Raw genomic sequence first — 18,765 nt, 5'->3', positions numbered from 1 at the left:
TAGGAACTCATTGAAGGCCACTTCAATTAGGTAACCTATTGAGAACTGAAATGTCTATAAAAGACATAATCTGATTTATGACTCACATGGAAAGTGCTGTTTTTAGTGCTTATAAAGAGTAGAGTTTGTTCACGTAATCCAAAGATGGAACAAACAGGACAGATACCTGAAATAATATGTATTTTTAGTTCTAAACAAGAGAACAAGGAAACAGTGCTAATTAATGAAGGAGCATGTTTGTAATGTAACAAGATTTAAACCTAGAATTAGGTTATGATACACTCAGTGACTATGAGGCACAGTAAAGAAGTATAAGGGATTAAAAACATTTTGCTCTAAGTAATGACACTGAAAAACTATATTTGATAAATAGGACAGTTTTGGCAGAGAACTTAAGGTCACTCTATTTTTTAATCCTACAAATGTCTAATATTATTTTTTAACGTGTATTAATGTGTAAAATATTAGGGAAACATTTTTACGTTGTAAGCATTTTCAGTGAAAACTGATGGTGTTTCTGTTATTCCAAATTACATTTTCCTTTTTTTGTTTTTTTTTCCCCCTAGGAAACTGACTGGACACTCTTTCCACATGGGCTATAGCATGGCAATTTTGAATGGCATTGTAGCTGCTTTTACTGTAGCATGGTGCCTCATGTAAACCTACACCGAAGCAATATTTTTGGCAAAACCTAGTCATGATTGCTTTGTAATCACAGGGAAGAACATCATTTGCCTACTCAGAAGACCAAGAAACCTGCTGTTCGTTATGTGGTTCAGATATGTATCATATCATCGACATTATGGAGGACCATCTTTTGTTGTTGTTTTTTAAAGGAGGACCTTCATAACCATCATTCTAGAGCTTAGGCATTGAGAATATCTGAGTATTAAGTTTCAAGTAATTTCTTAAAAGTGTAAGATGTTTACCTCATCTTTTTACTTTTGTATGTGTTGTCCTTATAAATTATAGAAAACATTTTAATGGAGATCAAACATAAAAACTTGAATACAGGGCAATGCTTACCTTGCTATCTATAATACTACATTTTTGCTAAGAAGTACTAGTAGTACTGTTTAACTGAAATGGAAATACTTCTTATTTATTCATTAAATGAGGAAAGCAAACAATGCCTACTACTTTGACATTTTATAGAAGCTACTTTTAAATCAGAATATTTAGTTTTCAGTAGTCATATAATCAGTAGAAGGGTGCATTTATATTTTTTAATGGGGTATAGTTCCTTACGCAGTTTTTGGGTTTTTTTTTTTTACATATTTTCTACTACATACTGAATTTGTATGTTTTTAAAATTGTTACATTAGACAAATGTAAATGTTATTTTTTAGTTGGTGCAAACCTAATACCTACAATTTTAAATGAGTATTTTGTCTTTTAAAAAAAGCAAAACAACAAAAAAAAACAAACAAAAAAAACCCACCAAAAAAGACAAACTGCACTGGTCTGAGTTTAAAATTTAAATTTAAAATTTAAAATTAAATAAACCTATTTTAGCAAAAAAGGACTGAAAAAAAAGTAAGTTACTTAAGCCATTAAAATATTAAGAAATTTGAATTGTTCACTATTTCTGTTTCCAGTTGCGATGTTTGTCTTGGTGTATATATGGTTACTCCAACAGAACTGATATTATTTTGTTTTTAATAAATATAAGTCTGAAATTTTTATATTTAGAAATGCTTGAACTACTTTGTTTTTAATCTCAAAATTCTAGTTACCAAAATAGAAAGAAGGTATTTTGATACAATGTATATATGTATAAGTTTTTTATATATAGTTTCATAATTTTCCTATTTAAATGTTCTATAATTGTGGTGTTAGTTTTTGTTTTCATAGCAATTAAGCTTAATTGTTCCCACTTCCTTTCTAAATACCTGTTTAGAAAGTCGCTTCAATTTTTAGAAAGATAGACCATTTAAAATGCTATTTTCTCTGGCCATGGAACAACTTATCTTAGGAAAGCATTGTGTAGCAAAACTACTTTATTCAGGCTAAATGGGAAATGAATATGTGCAGTATGTTCCTGTTATCTGCTAAGTGTTGTTACTGAGTAAATGATTTGATATTTCTAAAAGTCTTAACACTTTTTTACTACTCAAAAACGTTTCATTGGAAATAACAAATTGTGCTTCAATTTATCTGAAGTGTTTACATTAATATGGGGGGAGATGTGTGTGTGTGTGTGTGTGTGTGTGTGTGTACACTTACATACATATACAAATCCCATGGCTTAAAGTATTCCTTCTAAAGTGGTTGTTGAAATGAATTTCTTTTCACTCCTTGCCTTCCTCCTCATACCCTCCCAGTTCTTCCTAAGTTGTAACAAAATTAGTTTTTCTTTTCTCCACCCTTCAAAGCCCTCTCCCTCAAATTTGGATAGTCCTTCCAGATCTTTGTGTCATATGACTAGGAAAAATATTACAGTACATCTTCTATATGTAGGTATCTTTAAGATACTACATTTATATATAATATAAATACATATAGATATATATCTATAAGATATTTCTTTTGGAGCGCTATTTCTGCTGGCCTAGCACTTCTTTTTCTTGGGAAGTTCCTGTCTCCAGTCCATCATAAGGTCCAAATATAAATCATCCTTCTTCCATAGCAGAGTGATTGGCTAAGGATAGGTACATAATCAAAGCTGGGACAGTCCTAGTTTTTCATCTCTCTTGGCCTCTGTGATCACAACAAGCGTGCCAGCAAGGTTGGATTTCAATGAAAAACCCTCTTCCTGGTTTATAGAGGATGTCTTCTCATTGTATCCTCACATGGTAGAGAGAGGGCTAGCTGTCTTCCTCTTACACTAATTTCATCATGGGGCCTCCACCCTAATGACCTAATTACCTCCCATAGGCAGGTAATTTAGAAATGCTGTTTTTTGGAGGATTAGAGTTTCAACAAATGAATTTAGGGAGGGGACAAACCTGCAGCCCATAAAAATATCCAGTATCAAAAGTAGGTTCTTTGAAAGATAGGTTTCTAGTAAAAACATCTTTTAAGAGGTTTTCTGTATTTGTTCATTTTCCCATTTCTGTTCATGTTCCTGGTTGTATCAGGACCTTATATTGCTAACAGCAGAAACCATCTGACTACCTTGAGAAAAAGGGAATTTATTGGAAGGATATCCAGTGGCTCTCAGAACTGGTGGGCAGAAACCAGGACATACTAGTGGTGGAAAGTACAGGAAGAGGAAGCAAAGAGTCTGCTTGATAGTGGGAGCAGTCTGGTCAGGAGGATATAATGAATCCTTCCTGTCATTTTTCTTATTCCTTGCAAGACTAGCTCAGGGTTCAGAGTCCTTGGAGAGAGTGCCCAGTTGGCCAAGATTGGGTCATGTGCCTATTCTTTTGGCTTCTGTAATTGAAGGTAACATCTGGAAATCTTCTGGGATGGGTGAATGTGTAATCATCAAAAAAGACAAATGTTCACTACAGTTCACTCTTGGCTATTCAGTTTCCACACACATTCCATTCCTTTTATACTTCAATTTTGAAAAATACTCATACCCAACAGTGCAGCTATTGTTTACTGTATTCATGGCCAAGGCCTTTGGATTATGTTCATTTTTCAAGTTTTGCTACATTCTCATTGATGTTATGCAAATCATGCTAATTAAACAGTCATTTTAGTACTAACACAGACAACAGAAAGAGATGGGAAATTTGTTCAAATACATGTTACATGTGACAGCAAGGAAATACAGGTGGAAGTTATTGTCTTATTTAACTGCCTTAGACTTTACTTCTTCTGCATCTATTCTTTTTGTTTTGGCTACTGCCTTGACCAACTATGTTTCTTCCCTGAGAGACTGACCAAATTTAGACAGGTCTAAGCTCTTGTTTCTTTTATCACTATATTTGGCAACGTAAGAATACCCCTCAGAGAATCTTCAGTTTTCCTTCCATACTCTTCCCTGCTCTTATTTATGAAGCAACTGTATCATAAGGTTAAAACCCCAACTAACATGACAACCCTCTTTTTTTTTTTTTCAAGATTACCTGGTGGCATAAAGAATCCAAAATTACCATGTGGCTGTGTGAACTTCCAGTTACTTTCAACTAATTTCTTTCAACTAACTCCTAAGTTCTAAAATCTATAAAAACAATAGAGTATGGAGTCAGAGGAACAAAAAGCAGATGTTTTATTAGAGGATAATTGGGTGAAATAGAGGCTTCTTAGTTCTTGGAGCTAATACAGGAATGGGAGAAGTAGCATTAAAAATCAGTTGTTGAATATAAACACACACTGCATTGGGAGTGTTGTCTTTTAGCTGGCTTCATAACTAAGTCTTCAAGCACTTTATCTTATGTCTCCTGTGTAATAAGTTCCTTGGCCAGAACAATGTGTGGGAATTCATGATAATGTATAATTATTTAGTAAATCCATAAATGGTGGTGCTGCCAGAAATGTCAAGGGCAAAAAAAGCAAAAAACCCATATTGAGTATCAATGAGGACAAAACTAAAACATTACCTCTTCTAATGAAATGAGTTGGTTACCAGGGAGCTGGCTGACTCCCAAGATATGTTACCAGTAGAAGTGCTCTAGGCAAAAGGGAAGTGGGGAAAGTAGAGAAGGTGAGGGAGGGGAGGAGGCAGTTGCCAGAAAAGCCTCTGAAAGTGCATTTCTGTTTGTACACCATCCTTGCTATCTTGGCACTTTGTTAATACTCCCATTTAGCACTGGCTTGACAAGATATTAACATTTACAGAGAAGGTTATCTTGTTACCTAATTATTCAGGGCCTCTCTCACAGTGAGGGCTTTGCTGTGAGCGTTAACATAGCTCAGAAACTTGCTCACATTCTGGGTCCATTTTAAGAAATCCACCTATATACCCCTTCCAACCTTTCTTAAGTTGGCACCAATCCTTTTCCAAGCACCCAAGAATCCAGCCAAACCCCAAGTTCACTTTCCATGAATATTCATAATCTTATTTCATACCATATCCCTTCAAGCCAAGGAGACAAAATGAACTGCTCAAGTCCCTAGGAGGACTGACTGTCCTCTCCTTTGCTGCCAACCATGAACAGGGGATTTAATGCTCCCCACCACCTCCTTTGTGGCTGGTAGCAACATAATACACAGAACCACCTATAAGTCAAGCTTGAATTTTTTTCCAACATCAAGTTATCTATACGGAGTTCTTGTGAGGTGATAGTTGTGAATTGAATGAAAAGAGGCAGCATGGCAGAAGAGCATACTGGGAATGTGATCACACAACTTACTTACGCCTTTAGGACTGGCTCAGGACACTTCTGGATGATAGAACTCAAAGGATTCACTTAGGTCAGTGATTCTCATCTGAAGGCAATTTTGCTTCTCAGGGGTAAAATACAACAATTTAATGAAATATTTAGAGACATTTTTGATTGTCACAATTGTGGAGTGCTACTGGAGACTAGTTGATAAACCAGAGATGCAGCTAAACATCTATAATACTCAGGGCACCTCCCCACAATAGAAAGTAATTTGGGCCCAAATATCAAGGTTGAGAATCCCTGATTTATATTTATTATGTCTAGATAATATCCTGTTTAGAATGGACAGCCAGGATCAAGGTTACCTGGAGTTCCAAGATCAGGTGTTCATTCTCCAAAAGACCAGATAGAATATGCTGTTTCTCAAGATGAGAGAGTTACTAGCCTGAGAGGACTTGTCTCTGTGCCAGTACCCATTTGGACCTCTGGCTGGCAAGGTCTGTCACAGACGTCATTAACTACAGTGACCTTGTATATTATTAACGCTTCTCACTTACTACTACTTCTGGTCAAACAATTCAGTTCACTTAAAAAAAAAAAATGCTTCCACAAAGGTTATATACAACAATGCTGTTGTTGAATTGGAAACTGAAACCAGAACACATTTGGCCATTTCAAGTACCTTAAAGACCTGCGTACTGTCAAAATGGGTGGTAAGGTACTGAGTGTAGTGGTTGATAATCCACCAAGGGGAAATCAAGTTACTGCTACACAATGAGTATGGACAAAACCCCACAGGCTCTGAGTTGCTTCCTTCTTAGACTCTCAAGTTAGAATATTTTAAATAGTCTTAACACAGGGGCTTAAATTCCTCAGGAATAAGGTTTTAGTCACCCCACTGGATAAAAAACACCCATTAAGAATTCTGGCTGAAAGTCAAGGGAACATGGAATGGGATTGGATAAACGAAGTCATGAATACTACCTAGGGTGTCATGACCAGTTTCAAAAACAGAGCTATATAGCCTCTACCTATATTCCTTTCTATGGCATGTGTGTTTTTAAACCAAATTTAGCTTTACTTTTTTGTTTCTTCCATTGTTATGTATAGGATTTTTGACATTGGCTGATCTAATGTGCATAGACTGCAGAATATTGTGACGGGATTAATATAGAACTGGGGAGGAATAGACGTTCCTGAGGTCCTGGATATGGAACTGAATATAGTAACCTGAGACTTGATTGTCTTTCTGTGAGGAAGAGTGCATTCTTAGTTGAATGAGAGATGACTATTTTGTTAAGTGGGATGATGTTTTGAAGAAGTATAATCCTGGGAAGTTGTGTATGGGATTAGGTGTTCGGGATTCCTTGTTAGGTGTTTGTGGGAGGGAAGACTGCATTACATTAGAGAAGGCTAAGAGATTAGATATTTTCTTTCTCCCAAACTGATTGCTTGGTGCCACCACTTCTCCCAAACCTTGGTGCCACCACTTGTATGCTCCTGGCAGAGTTTTGAGTTGTGAATGAATGACACAGTAACAGAAAGCTTAGAATGTATTCGCTGTTGTACCATTCTTTGGCAGTGGCAGTGGTTTCTAGGGTGTTCAGCCGTGATTGGGCCACTAATAGAATTCTAACTAGGCTGTTTTGAAGCTTCTCTTAGCTATAATCTCTGCTACCACGCTTTCCTTGATTTCTGTCGTTTTATGATCCTAGTTTTTGGCCTTTCTCTCAATTCTGTAAGATACTCCCTAATCTTAGAATAAAATTACTTTCTTATCTAGCTAAAATTAGATTCTGATGTTTTAAGATCAAGAACTAAGAATTCACAATGCCTGGGTGGCTCAGTTGGTTAAGCGTTGGACTCTTGATTTTGGCTCAGGTCATGATCTCGCGGTTTGTGAGTTGGAGCCCCACGTAGGCCTCTGTGCTGACAGCATGGAGCCTGCTTGGGATTCTCTCTCTCCTCTCTCTGCCCCTCCCCTGCTCACACGCACACACTCTCTCTCTCAAAATAAATAAGTAAACTTAAAAAAAAAAACAAAAAACTAAGAATTCATTGCATATCAACTTTTCACCACTACATGTCCACAAAACTTCTTTGAAAAACTTTGTCCTACCATGATTTCTGCCACCTGGACTCATTGCTTTTACTACTAATTTTAAAAACTATCATATACTATCCAGCCTTTCTATTTTGTAATGACTCATCTTCCTAAAGACTCTTTTAGACTGTTTTTTAATGTACACAATACTTAGGCTGAAGCTTACAACAGGTGCTCAGTAATTGTGACATTTATTGAACATTTAATCTGCATCGAATTACAAATTTGTGTAAGGAAAAATGAAAAATAATTTTGGAAGAAGTAACCTCAGATCTTGTGTATCTTATATAGACACTAAGAAAACTTCCTATAAACATGTGTTTCCTACACTTGTACAAATACCGTTTTGTAAAATACTGAAATTTTTCAGAAATATAAAGGTAAAAGGAATGTATAATTGTGACTTTTAAAATAAAACCTATTCTTGGATTTCTTTTAGATCTGACCATTTGCAGTGCCATTGGATTTAGCAGATAAGTGGTACAAATAAAGGACAATCTAAATGTAATTTATTTAGATTTTCATAAATTAATATATCAGAACCAGCCTCCATAGTAAAGTGGTCTTACGTATAGAATTACTGGGATAAAGACCTAAGTTATACAAAACTGTAAGTCATTGCTCTGAGTAAAGAAGTATCCAACAATGGAAGATGGTTTGTCAAACATCAGAGTTTAGGATGGTAATTTTTACTTATAATCTGAAGAAGTTGTGTTCAACAAAACTTCCAAATTCACAATGACACTAAACTCTCATATATACTGAAATTTAGAAGAAACTGTGTAAGAATATCCCAGGAAGACATACAAAAGGGCAGAACAATGACAGTTGATAGTGGACAACTTGACAACATTATGGGGAAAAAGTGCAAATGTGTATGTAAGGGACCGCTAGGAAAAGTGTTACAAACAAATTGAAATACATACTTTGAGTTAAAGTTCTGACCTCTGCTACTCAAGAAAAAGTCAGAAATGTTTCAAATCCATGCTGAAAAAATGGACCCAAACTGAGTGTAAGAAGTCCTCAGTTTGAAATTTTTAAGCTTAAAAGTGGGGGGGGGGGGGGGGGGGCGGTACTCACAAGTATTTTATTTTTTTATTTCTATTTTCTAAAGTTTTTTTTGAGACTGCACATGCACATGAGTTGGGGAGAGACAGAGTGGGAGAGAGTGAAGCAGGTTCCACTCTGTCAGTACAGAGCCTGATGTGGGGCTTGATCCCACAACTGTGAGATGACTTGAGCCAAAATCAAGAGTTGGAAGCTTAACTGATTGAGACACCCAGGTGCCCTGCTATAATATACTTTACAAACTTGTCTTTTGGTTTCACTGTTCATATACCATGGAGGGTGGTTTGTTACATTTTTTGCATTACCTATATCCTTAAGATTTATGTTTTAAATACCAAGAAATTTCTAATTGTTTAAGATTTTAATTGTTAGATTGGGGGAGTATCTGCCTGTTTTGCATAGCAATAAACTACTAAAATTATTTAAATTTCTTATCTAAGATTTTTTTTCTAGGAAAAACTAAGGTGTTTTTTGTTTGTTTTTCCACTGATTTTATTTCTGAGACTCTTCTACAAAGTAGAAATTTAGTTCTTATTGGGGAACAAATAGGAACTATTAATGGTTTTTATTTATAAAATATACATCCATGATTCTTTTTTGTGTCTGTAGACTTCTACTTGCCATGAGGTGAAGTATAAAAATTTGTTTTTGTTTTTTTAACTTTGAGAGAGAGCATGAGCTCTAGCGGGGGAGGGGCAGAGAGAGAGGTAGAGAGAGACTCCCAAGCATCATCAGCATAGAGCCCAATGTGGGGTTTGGTCCCAGACCATGGGATCATGACCTGAGCTGAAATCAAGAGTCGAATGCTCAACTGGCTGATCCACCCAAGCACTTCAAGAAAGGTTTTTAAGAATTTTTCTGAGATTCACTCTAGTAGGTCCTTCAATTTAAAACTATTATATCAGTTTTATGAAATATTTCTTATTGGATGCCTATATGACACTTAAAAGTATGATTCTCATTTTAATTGTTTCTCCAAACCTGAACACAAATGGAAATTTGCTCACTCTGAAGGTGCTCAAACTGATAAATGTCGTGCACTCTATATTTTATATCACTATGAACTTGCAGCCCCCAACCGTGTAAGCATTAGTTGTATTTGATGTAAAATGGAAAATTTACTCTCATTACACTTTCAGATTCAGCATACTGACTTTCACCTTAGGCAGATTTGTACAGCACTAAGAATTATAAATGATTATAACTTGCCTAGAAGTAGTAATTACTTTCTCAGTATCTAGCTAAAATACAGATATATAAAGTCCTATCTTTTTGATACATAAATTGTGCTGACAATTTAAAATGGTAGTTTTAAAAAAAAAAGGCTAAGCTTTTCAGTAGTAAAGCCAACACCTACAAAAGTTTTATGTGTGTGGGGAGGTGTGTGTGTGAGGATTTTTGTTTTTAATTTTGAACGGTTCTTAGGAATTCATATCTTCCCTGACATGTTATACCAAACTGATTATCCAGATCGATTCTGAGGCCGACCCAAAGCCACTAAGTGGTTGGCCTTGCAGTCTTCTCTAAAGACAAAGAAAATATGATTTCAGTGAGTCTAAGATGGGCCCATCTCAGCAGTTAATTCTGTGTAAGCAAGTGTAAAACAAATGTTGATTTCTGGGAACAGAGGGAGAAACTGGGAGTATGGTGCTGGAAGAGGTGTCAAGGCAACAGTATTATTAAATTTTGTTGGAAAGAAAAGGCTGCCAGGATAAATGTCAGCAATTTCCATCTCATTCACTGCTCTTTCACAGTGGTACCACAAAACAACTCTTGGTTACTTTCCAGAATTTTTACCCACAAGATTAATTGTATATATCTCTGAGGCATTCTACTTTGAAAACTGCAGTACTCATTCATGGTCTTATAAATCTTTACCAAAGCTATCTAGATTTTTAGCCCATACTATCTAAGGTAGAAACTCTAGAAGTTTGCAATACACGAAGGAATTTTTTCCCTCAAAAACTATCACATCTGAGTTCTAAGGATCCTTTATGATTTTTTATATATTGGGAATTTGCACACATCCATTTAAATTCTATTTCTTTATGATTTAATAAGCCACTAGTGGGGTGCCTAGGTGGTTCAGTCGGTTAAGTGTCTGACTCTTGATTTCTTCTTAGGTCATGATCTCCCAGTTATGGGATCAAGGGCCACGTTGGGCTCTGAACCAAGAGTGCGGAGCCTGCTTGGGATTCTCTCTCCCTGTATTTGTCTCTCTCCCGTTCATTTCCTCTCTCTCTCTCTCTCTCTCTCAAAATAAATAAACTTAAAAGGGGGGGGGGTACCTGGGTGGCTCAGTCAATTAAGCTCCAACACTTGATTTCGGTGCAGGTCATGATCTCATGGCTCATGAGATCGAGCTCTGCGTTGGGGCTGTACTAACAGTGCAGAGCCTTCTTGGGATTCTCTCTGTCCTCTCTGCCCCTTCCCTGCTTGCATGTGCATGCATGCATGTGGGCTCTCTCTCAAATAAATAAAATTTAAATTGTTATAGCAAAGCTGTTATAGCAAAGCTCATATTATAATGTACTATGTTTATTCATATATTCCTATATTAAGGCATATTTTTCTGATAAAAAGAAGAAAAAATATGTAGTAAATGGCTAATGTTAACACCATGAAGCTAGAGGGGTATAGGAGTGCTAAAACTGTAGTTTGAGACATGCTCCTTCCTGGTTGAATATCTGAAGGCTTGGTTGGAACAATTCAATGAGTGACTAATAAAACCTTCAGTTTGGCAATATATTAAAAGCTTTGATCCCCCAGATTCACTTCTAGGGTTTTCCCCTAAATAAGTAATATAAAATAGAGAAATCTCTGTACATCAAAGATATCCTTCATAGCAAATAAGTTGTAGGAAATAATGGAAGCAAACTAAAAGATCAATAACATATAGTACAGAAACAGTGGAATATTGCACAGTATTAAAAGATGGATATTAAGAGGAGCAACAGGAAGTATTGTTATAATCTTAAAAAGCAGGACACAGTTGTATAAAACTGAGTTTCAACTATGTAAAATAACTGCACAGAAAGAAGATATGAAGGAGATTAATTGAAATACTGTCAAGTTTTCTCTGAGCAGTGAAATTATAGGTGTTCATGTTTATGGATTTCTACATTTTGTAAAGTTTCAATAAATGTATATAATTTCATAATTAGAAAATATAAGACTTTAAAAAATAAGAGTATTTAGTTAGCTATGTATAGTTTTTTGTGATGATTAAATAAGAGACTAAATGTGAAATTCTCTAGGATATGCTAAGTATTGCCTTCTAAACATAAATAAGAGAAGGGGTAGGTTCCCTGTCTAGCAGTCAGGGTTGCTTGTATCATTGACAGGGGACAGTAACAAAAATTCTTGCATGCTACATGGAATCAAATCCTGTCCCTCTAATTATACACATTTTCAGGGATATTAATTGAAGAATTGTTTTAATAGTGAATAGCAGGAAACAACCTAAATGATCACAACAGAAGATTGATTAAATATATTTTGTTCATTTATACAAGGGAATACTAGGCAGTCATTAAAAATGAGATATGCAGGCATTAAAAATGAAAATGTCCATGATACAGCTTTAAGTGAAAGTTAACTGCAAAACAGAATTAGTGTATAATCCTCACTTTATCAAAGACAAGATCAGGAAAAAATTCTTATATTTTATAGGTCTGATATAATAGTCTCAAGGAGGTATACAGGTGACATGACAGAATCTCTGATAAAAATCTCTCTCAAAATCAGAAACACTCTGGCTCAAGTGCCCATCTGTATTTAAGATTTTAACATTTAAATCAATATAATCTAGATCTCTTTACCTTTAGTAGTACAAGACACCAGCAATTTATTAAGATTAAAGTATCTACTCAACATCACTCATCATCAGGGAAATACAAATAAAAAACCACGATCAGATACCACTTCACACCTGTCAGAATGGCTAAAATTAATGACACAGAAAACAAGGATTGGCGAGGATCAGTGTTCTTATCCAGTATAAATTGTTGCAGTTCTGCTTTTATTATTTTTAATTTTTAATTTTCTGATGAAGTCACCCTTACTGTGAATCTTTCCTATTTTGGTAGGAAAAGCATTAGTGGGTTGTGAAACCCATCACTTGTTCTGGAGCTATGTGGCATTCAGCAAATCATTTGAATCTCAGATTTCTGAGCTAAGAAGTAATTGATATAAGCCTACATGATCTTTGAGGTCCTGTTTCATATCAGTTTGGTCCTCTGAGAATCAATGTCAAGAAAGAATTACGAGTGCAAGAAATTTATTAGGGTAAATGCCTGTGAAAGGTAAAGGGGTGAGGGAGCTCCTAGGAGTAAGCAGAGAAAATGATACTGTCTGAGAGGAAGAGGAGAGAGGAAGGAGGTTTAGTTAGTAATCCTTAGACTTTAGTGCAGCTCTGACAAAATCCCAGAGAGTCCCAGAACAAAGGTTACCCATTAGAAGAGTCCTGCTGCGGGCTGGCTTCAGCACCCTACTGCGTCATCAGCTGTAGGCAGCCCCGGAAGAGTGTAGTCTCAGCATGACCAGTGTTTTAGATCCCAAAGTTACCTGGTGGGAATCAGGTAACGACAACTCTTACAAGTTCTATCTTGAAGGAAGATCTGAATGGCATACCTCTAGAACTGTCACAATACCCATATCTCTAATTGTAGATTATGACCAGTATGGACTGCATGTTTGTGTCTTCCTTTCCCCCAAATTCCTGTGTTGAAGCTCTAACCCTCAGTGTAATGATGGTATTAGGAGGTAGGCTCTTTGGAAGGTAGTTAGGTTTGGATAAGGTCTTGAGGGTGGGGCCTTCATGATGAGATTGGTGTGTCATTTTTTATTTTAATTTAAAAAAATTTTTTAACGTTGAGGCTTCTGGGTGGCTCAGTTGGTTGAGCTTCCAACTTTGGCTCAGGTCATGATCTCATGGTTCGTGGGTTTGAGCCCCTCTTTGGGCTCTGTGCTGGTGGCTCAGAGCCCAGAACCTGCTTCGGATTCTGTGTCTCCCTTTCTCTCTCTCTCTCTCTGCCCCGCACCCACTCATGCTCTGTCTCTCAAAAATAAAAATTAATTTAAAAAATTTAATGTTTATTTATTTTTGAGGGAGAGAGAGAGAGACAGAGCTTGGGGCTTGAACTCATGGACAGCGAGATCATGACCTGAGCTGAAGTCAGATGCTTAATCGACTGAGCCACCCAGGCTCCCCCAGTCTTTCTTTTTTATAAGAAAGAAACCAGAGCCCCCTCAGTCATGTGAGGATAGAATGAGAAGGTGGCTCTCGGCAAACAAGGAAGAGGGCCCTCACTAGACACTGAATCTGCTGTCACCTTGATCTCACACTTCCTAGACTCCAGAATTGTGAGAAATTTTGTTCTTTAAGCCACCCGGTCTATGGTATCTTGTTATATAGCAGCTCAAACTAAGACAAAAGTAATTCCTCATTTTCATTGAAGAGAGAGAGGGAGAGGGAGGGAGGAATGAGGAGGGAGGGAGAGGATTTTCCTCAGTTTCAGTCAGTTTCATGGATTTGAGAGACAGAGGCCAGGTTTGCTAGGAAGCAGTGTCTTGAGTGTCCCTGCTTGCTTCAACCTGCTCCCCAGCGTGTGATGCAGATTTAGTTTTCTGCTCCCTCATGCTCTCTCTGTGCGTCCTCTCACTCTGAACCTCCATCCACCGCAGTGATACAGTAGGCAGTCATGCAAGGGTGGTAGCACCACTGCGGGCTCTCCTTTTGGAAAGCAGTGCTTCTTAACCTTGGCTGTACATGGAGCCATCTAAGGACCTTCAAAAGTGCCCAATGCTCAGAGCATGCCCTGGCTCAAGTAAATCAGAATCTCTGGGTGTGGAGCCAGACATAAATATGTTTTAAGACCCTTCAGGTGGTCCAATGGGCAGAGGAGGTTAGAAGCACTGCTTCAAAGGATCTTAGCCCAGGGAAACGAAGAAACAGGCTAAATTAGTAGAAACACTTTCTTTTCAAAGAAACATCTAACTGTTCTTCTTAACTTGCTTTTTGAGGTAGAAATAAAGGACATTAGTTTTATGCAAAAAAGGCAACACATAAAAGTAAGTTCAAACAAATTTTCCTCACTGTCATTCCAGAATTTGCTATGCAAAGTATTCATAACTCAATTCTTGTTTTCTTACCATGCTAAATTATTATTTACTACTGTGTTGGGTTCAAGAGGAAGTTATGTTTCAATAATAATGAAAAAAAGAATTTTTTTTTTTAATCCTTTGAGACAGAGTTAGTTGATTTCTATAATGCTTTTGTGAAGTTGGGGCCATACTCATGGTGGAAGAGTTGAGTTGAAGTAGTTTTCCAACAACATTGGGCAGTTTTAGATGCAACTTGTTTGTTCAGTTTTTATCCTACCCAGCACAAAATCACTGCTTTCGGGAAATATGTCTGTTGCTCTGAATTTAGTAAAACAGGTATTTATTGTGGGCTTACTATGTGATGGGTACTGGGGTTGGGATCAGTGATATAAAGATGAATAGAAGAGGTTGAGTCTATTAAAGTGGAAGTAGTTAATCATAACTTTGAAAGAATCAGATACATACTGACATATGTTCAAAGTTATTCATGATAATGATGTTAGGTGTTTGTAGTTTATTTAAGGATTTTATTTAAAAGTGTGTGTGTGTAAGCATATTAAAATTTTATTTTTCTTATTTTTTTTTAATGTTTATTTTTAAGAGAGAGACATCTAGACAGAGCACGAGTGGGGGAGAGGCAGAGAGAGAGGGAGACACAGAATCCAAAGCAGACTCTAGGCTCTGAGCTGTCAGCCCAGAGCCTGATGCTGGGCTCGAACTCACGGACTGCAAGATCATGACCTGAGCCAAAGTCGGACACCCAACTGAGTGAGCCACCCAGGCACCCCAGCGTATTAAAGTTTTAAAAGAATTCATAGAAAACAGTGGTTAGTAGTGAGTGATTGAAGCAAGCAGAAAGAGTCTTTCATACTTTTATGCAACTTAAAAAAAAATAGTACCATTTTAAGTGACTATAGACACGGAGTTTTCTGGTGTTTTTGAAATTAAGAAGGTCTCCATAAGAAAGAAGAAGTCTATTTCTTCAGGGAATTGAGGCATAATTTTAAGATGTTTTAAAAGGATTTTGCCAATAAATCAGAGGTGTTTTCCTGGCTTCCCAGTAATAAAAGAAACTGGAAAAAGTATAATTTAATAGCCCTTCTCCTTTCCTGATAGCCTGCTTTGTTTTGAAACAATGACCTGCCCTGTAAAAAAAAATTGTTATTTTCTTTACAATACAAACATATGAAACAAATTTGTAGCAATCAAAGAACAAGCATTTCTCTCAGGTCACTTGTTGCAAATTGAACTCAAAGACAGCAAACATCTTTTTAACAGACACCTTATCACGATTCCGACAGAGAAATAGAACCAGTGGAAGATATATATATATATATATCTCATATATAAGCCTATTCCTTGCAGTCTTTTTATATATATTATTATAATTTGTCATATAACATATACAGATGTGTACTTTATATATATATGCATATCTATATCTATATATCTATATCTATATCTGTATCTATATGAAGTATATGCACACACACATAGAGACTTATGACAAGTAATTGGTTTATGCCATTGTGAAGGCTGACTGGACAAGTTCAAATCTTTAGAGAGGGCTGGAAACTCTTGAGAAGGAAGTGACACTACAGTCTGTTAACAGAATTTCTTCTTCGTAAGGGAAAACTCAGTCTGGCTCATCAAGCCTTTCAACTGATTGGATTAGGCCCACCCAGAATGTCAAGGATAATCTCCTTTACTTAAAGTCAACTGATCTAGATCTCAGTCATATCTACAAAATATCCTTACAGCAATACCTAGGTTAGTGTTTGATTGAATAACTGGGTTCTATAGCCTAGGCAAGTTGGCACATTAAATTGACATCATGGTCCACCCTTTGTCAATTTGGCACCTGTACACATCCCCGTAAATGATACTTAATCTCCAAATAAAGACAATAACAAAGTCATACTTCTCTCTAACGTGACTGAACAATCCTGCATACAAGTTAAAATGCACTAACCTTTTCCCTAAATGAGGATGCAGTCTTACAGTGAACTTCACTGTTCTCCTTGATATTCTGTGACTTAAATATTACAATATAAAGTTAACAAGTATTAACAAATATTATGTTAAATGATAAAAGAATAAGAAAGGGATAAAATAATATGTTCTTGTTTCATATATATATATATATATATATATATATATATATATATATGTAAGAAATACTCCTAACTATTACAATCCTTCCAGGAGTGGTTGTATGATATTTATAATTACCTTCTTGCACTATCCATTCCATATCTCTTTGTCCTCAGTAAGCACTCAGATAATTGTGGGTTTTTTGCCTAGTTGGATGACCCAAATGTTTATTCTTGAAGATGATGGGCCATCCATTAGAAGTCCTGCCTGAGTTACATTGTTGTAGTTTTCCATTGACATTAAACACCACACACAGTTGTACTAAGAGACACCCTAAGGAATCTCTTGCATTTTATGCCTAATTTTACCTCCACTTTGTGGTAGCAGCCCAATATCCCTTTGGTAATCAGGATCAATCACTCCAGCCAATATGGTAGCAACCCTCTTTTCCTGTTGATTCAGAAGTATGGGGAGCTAAAGTGGCTGGGTGGCAGTCTTAACTTGTAGTTCAACAAAATCATTATTGGACAGAAGCATCCTTACCATTGAGATTAAGACCTTAAAACCAGAAGAACATGAGGTCACAGGAGCAAGAAACAAACATTTTGCCAGTGGATTACTAGAGTAATAGTGAGCAGTGCTCTCCCATTTCCACCCTTTGATTCCTGGACCCATGACATTTAGATAGGGGAGAAACAGCACCTTATATTGAATGCTAATCAAAGCATGTGTAGCCTCCTAGGGAACCTTTGCTCCTGTCCTGCATGGTATTGCCACCTAGATGGCACTGTAACTGAGTCTTCAAAAGTTCTTTTCACCCTCTTATGAAGCCAGCTGCTTCAGGATGATGGCAAGACCAATAAATTCCATGAGTATGTGCGCACTGCTACACTTTATTTGCTGTGAAGTGAATATATTGATTAGAAACAGTGCTGTGTGGATGATGGATAAAGGCATTCTGAAAGTGCATGGACAGTAGTTTTGGAAAATGATGGTATGCAGGGAAGGTAAATTTGTATCCAGAGTAAGTGTCAGTAAGAACAAAATGCTGCCTATTTACTGATGGACATGTCAACTTTCCACTAGTTAACTGGCTGATCACTCTAGGGAATGGTGCCGTATTAAAGACTTAGTGTTGGTTTCTGCTGCTGGCAGATTGGGTACTCAGCAGTGGCTGTAGCCAGGTCAAGGCTTGGTGAATGGCAGTCCATGTGGCTTGAGTCTGTGCATAACCTCCATTCCATTCCTGCCAAAATGGCTACTTTATTCATGAGCCCATTGGGCAATGACAGTACTGGCTGAGGAAAGAGAATGACTGGTAGGCACAGAATGGGTCACCCTTTTCAATGGGTTATTAAAATTTTTTTCTTCTGGACTCTGTCAGTGTGGGAAAGCAGGTCTTATTTGACAAATCCACCTAACATCCCAATGTCCCTAAGCCTTTCATTCCTTCCTCTATAGTATACCAAGGCAATTCTGGCATTTTAACTTTATTTAGTGTAGCACACATTTTGGTCCACGTTTCAGTCAACCAAACAAACAGAGTCCTATCTAACCCCTCAAGCTAAATCATTGAGTCCAGAAACTCTGCTTAAGGGGCCCATAGCAGTCAATTTGGTATGATCCAACTTTATATTCTCTCCAACATTTTTCCACACCCTAATATCCACTCTCCAGATTTCTGTCTTTATAAATTAGAAATGTCATGTACTTCTTTTGTTGTATAGAGAAACTATTCTTGTGTTACACTTAAATCTTATCCTTTGGGGCTTTTGGGGATTTGAGCCTACTTTTAGGTGTGGAAGCAAAGAGAGTGACAGTGGTAGATCCTGAGGAGAATCAACAGTGTCTTGTAAGACAACTATCTCAGAAGAGGCTATCATAGGTTCTTCAGGCAAAACAAGGTTAACCTCCACAGACAGGGTGGGAGGGTTGCTTCTACTAGCAGAATTTAAGGGTTCTATGTCCCCAACTTCATGGGGATCTTCCCACATGTCTCCATTCCGATTATCAGGATCCTATTCCTTTGCAATCAATGCATTCACTTTCACAGAAGACTCGGGGCAAGGTTGAACATTCAATTTACATTCTAATTCATCCACTGGCAGGATAAAACTCTGGTTTGTTTTTCAGAAATCCCAGCCTTGCAGCTATTGGAGATGAGGTTTTCTT

General features: G+C 36.9%; 1 protein-coding gene across 1 annotated transcript in view; it reads left to right on the top strand.

The window, feature by feature from the left end:
- ARL6IP6 (ADP ribosylation factor like GTPase 6 interacting protein 6) overlaps nt 1-2,156 on the top strand; it is a 41,476-nt gene extending 39,320 nt beyond the window's left edge. Inside the window, exon 4 of the mRNA XM_047868982.1 lies at nt 567-2,156. Coding sequence (XP_047724938.1) covers nt 567-660 — 94 coding nt within the window. The 3' untranslated portion in view covers nt 661-2,156. The remainder of the gene's footprint in view (nt 1-566) is intronic.
- Nucleotides 2,157-18,765: the final 16,609 nt, after the last annotated feature.

The sequence above is a fragment of the Prionailurus viverrinus genome, chromosome C1 (assembly GCF_022837055.1).
Source record: "Prionailurus viverrinus isolate Anna chromosome C1, UM_Priviv_1.0, whole genome shotgun sequence".
NCBI lineage: Eukaryota > Metazoa > Chordata > Mammalia > Carnivora > Felidae > Prionailurus > Prionailurus viverrinus.
Note: the sequence above shows the minus strand (reverse complement) of the source record. Positions and strands in the feature narration are given on the sequence as shown.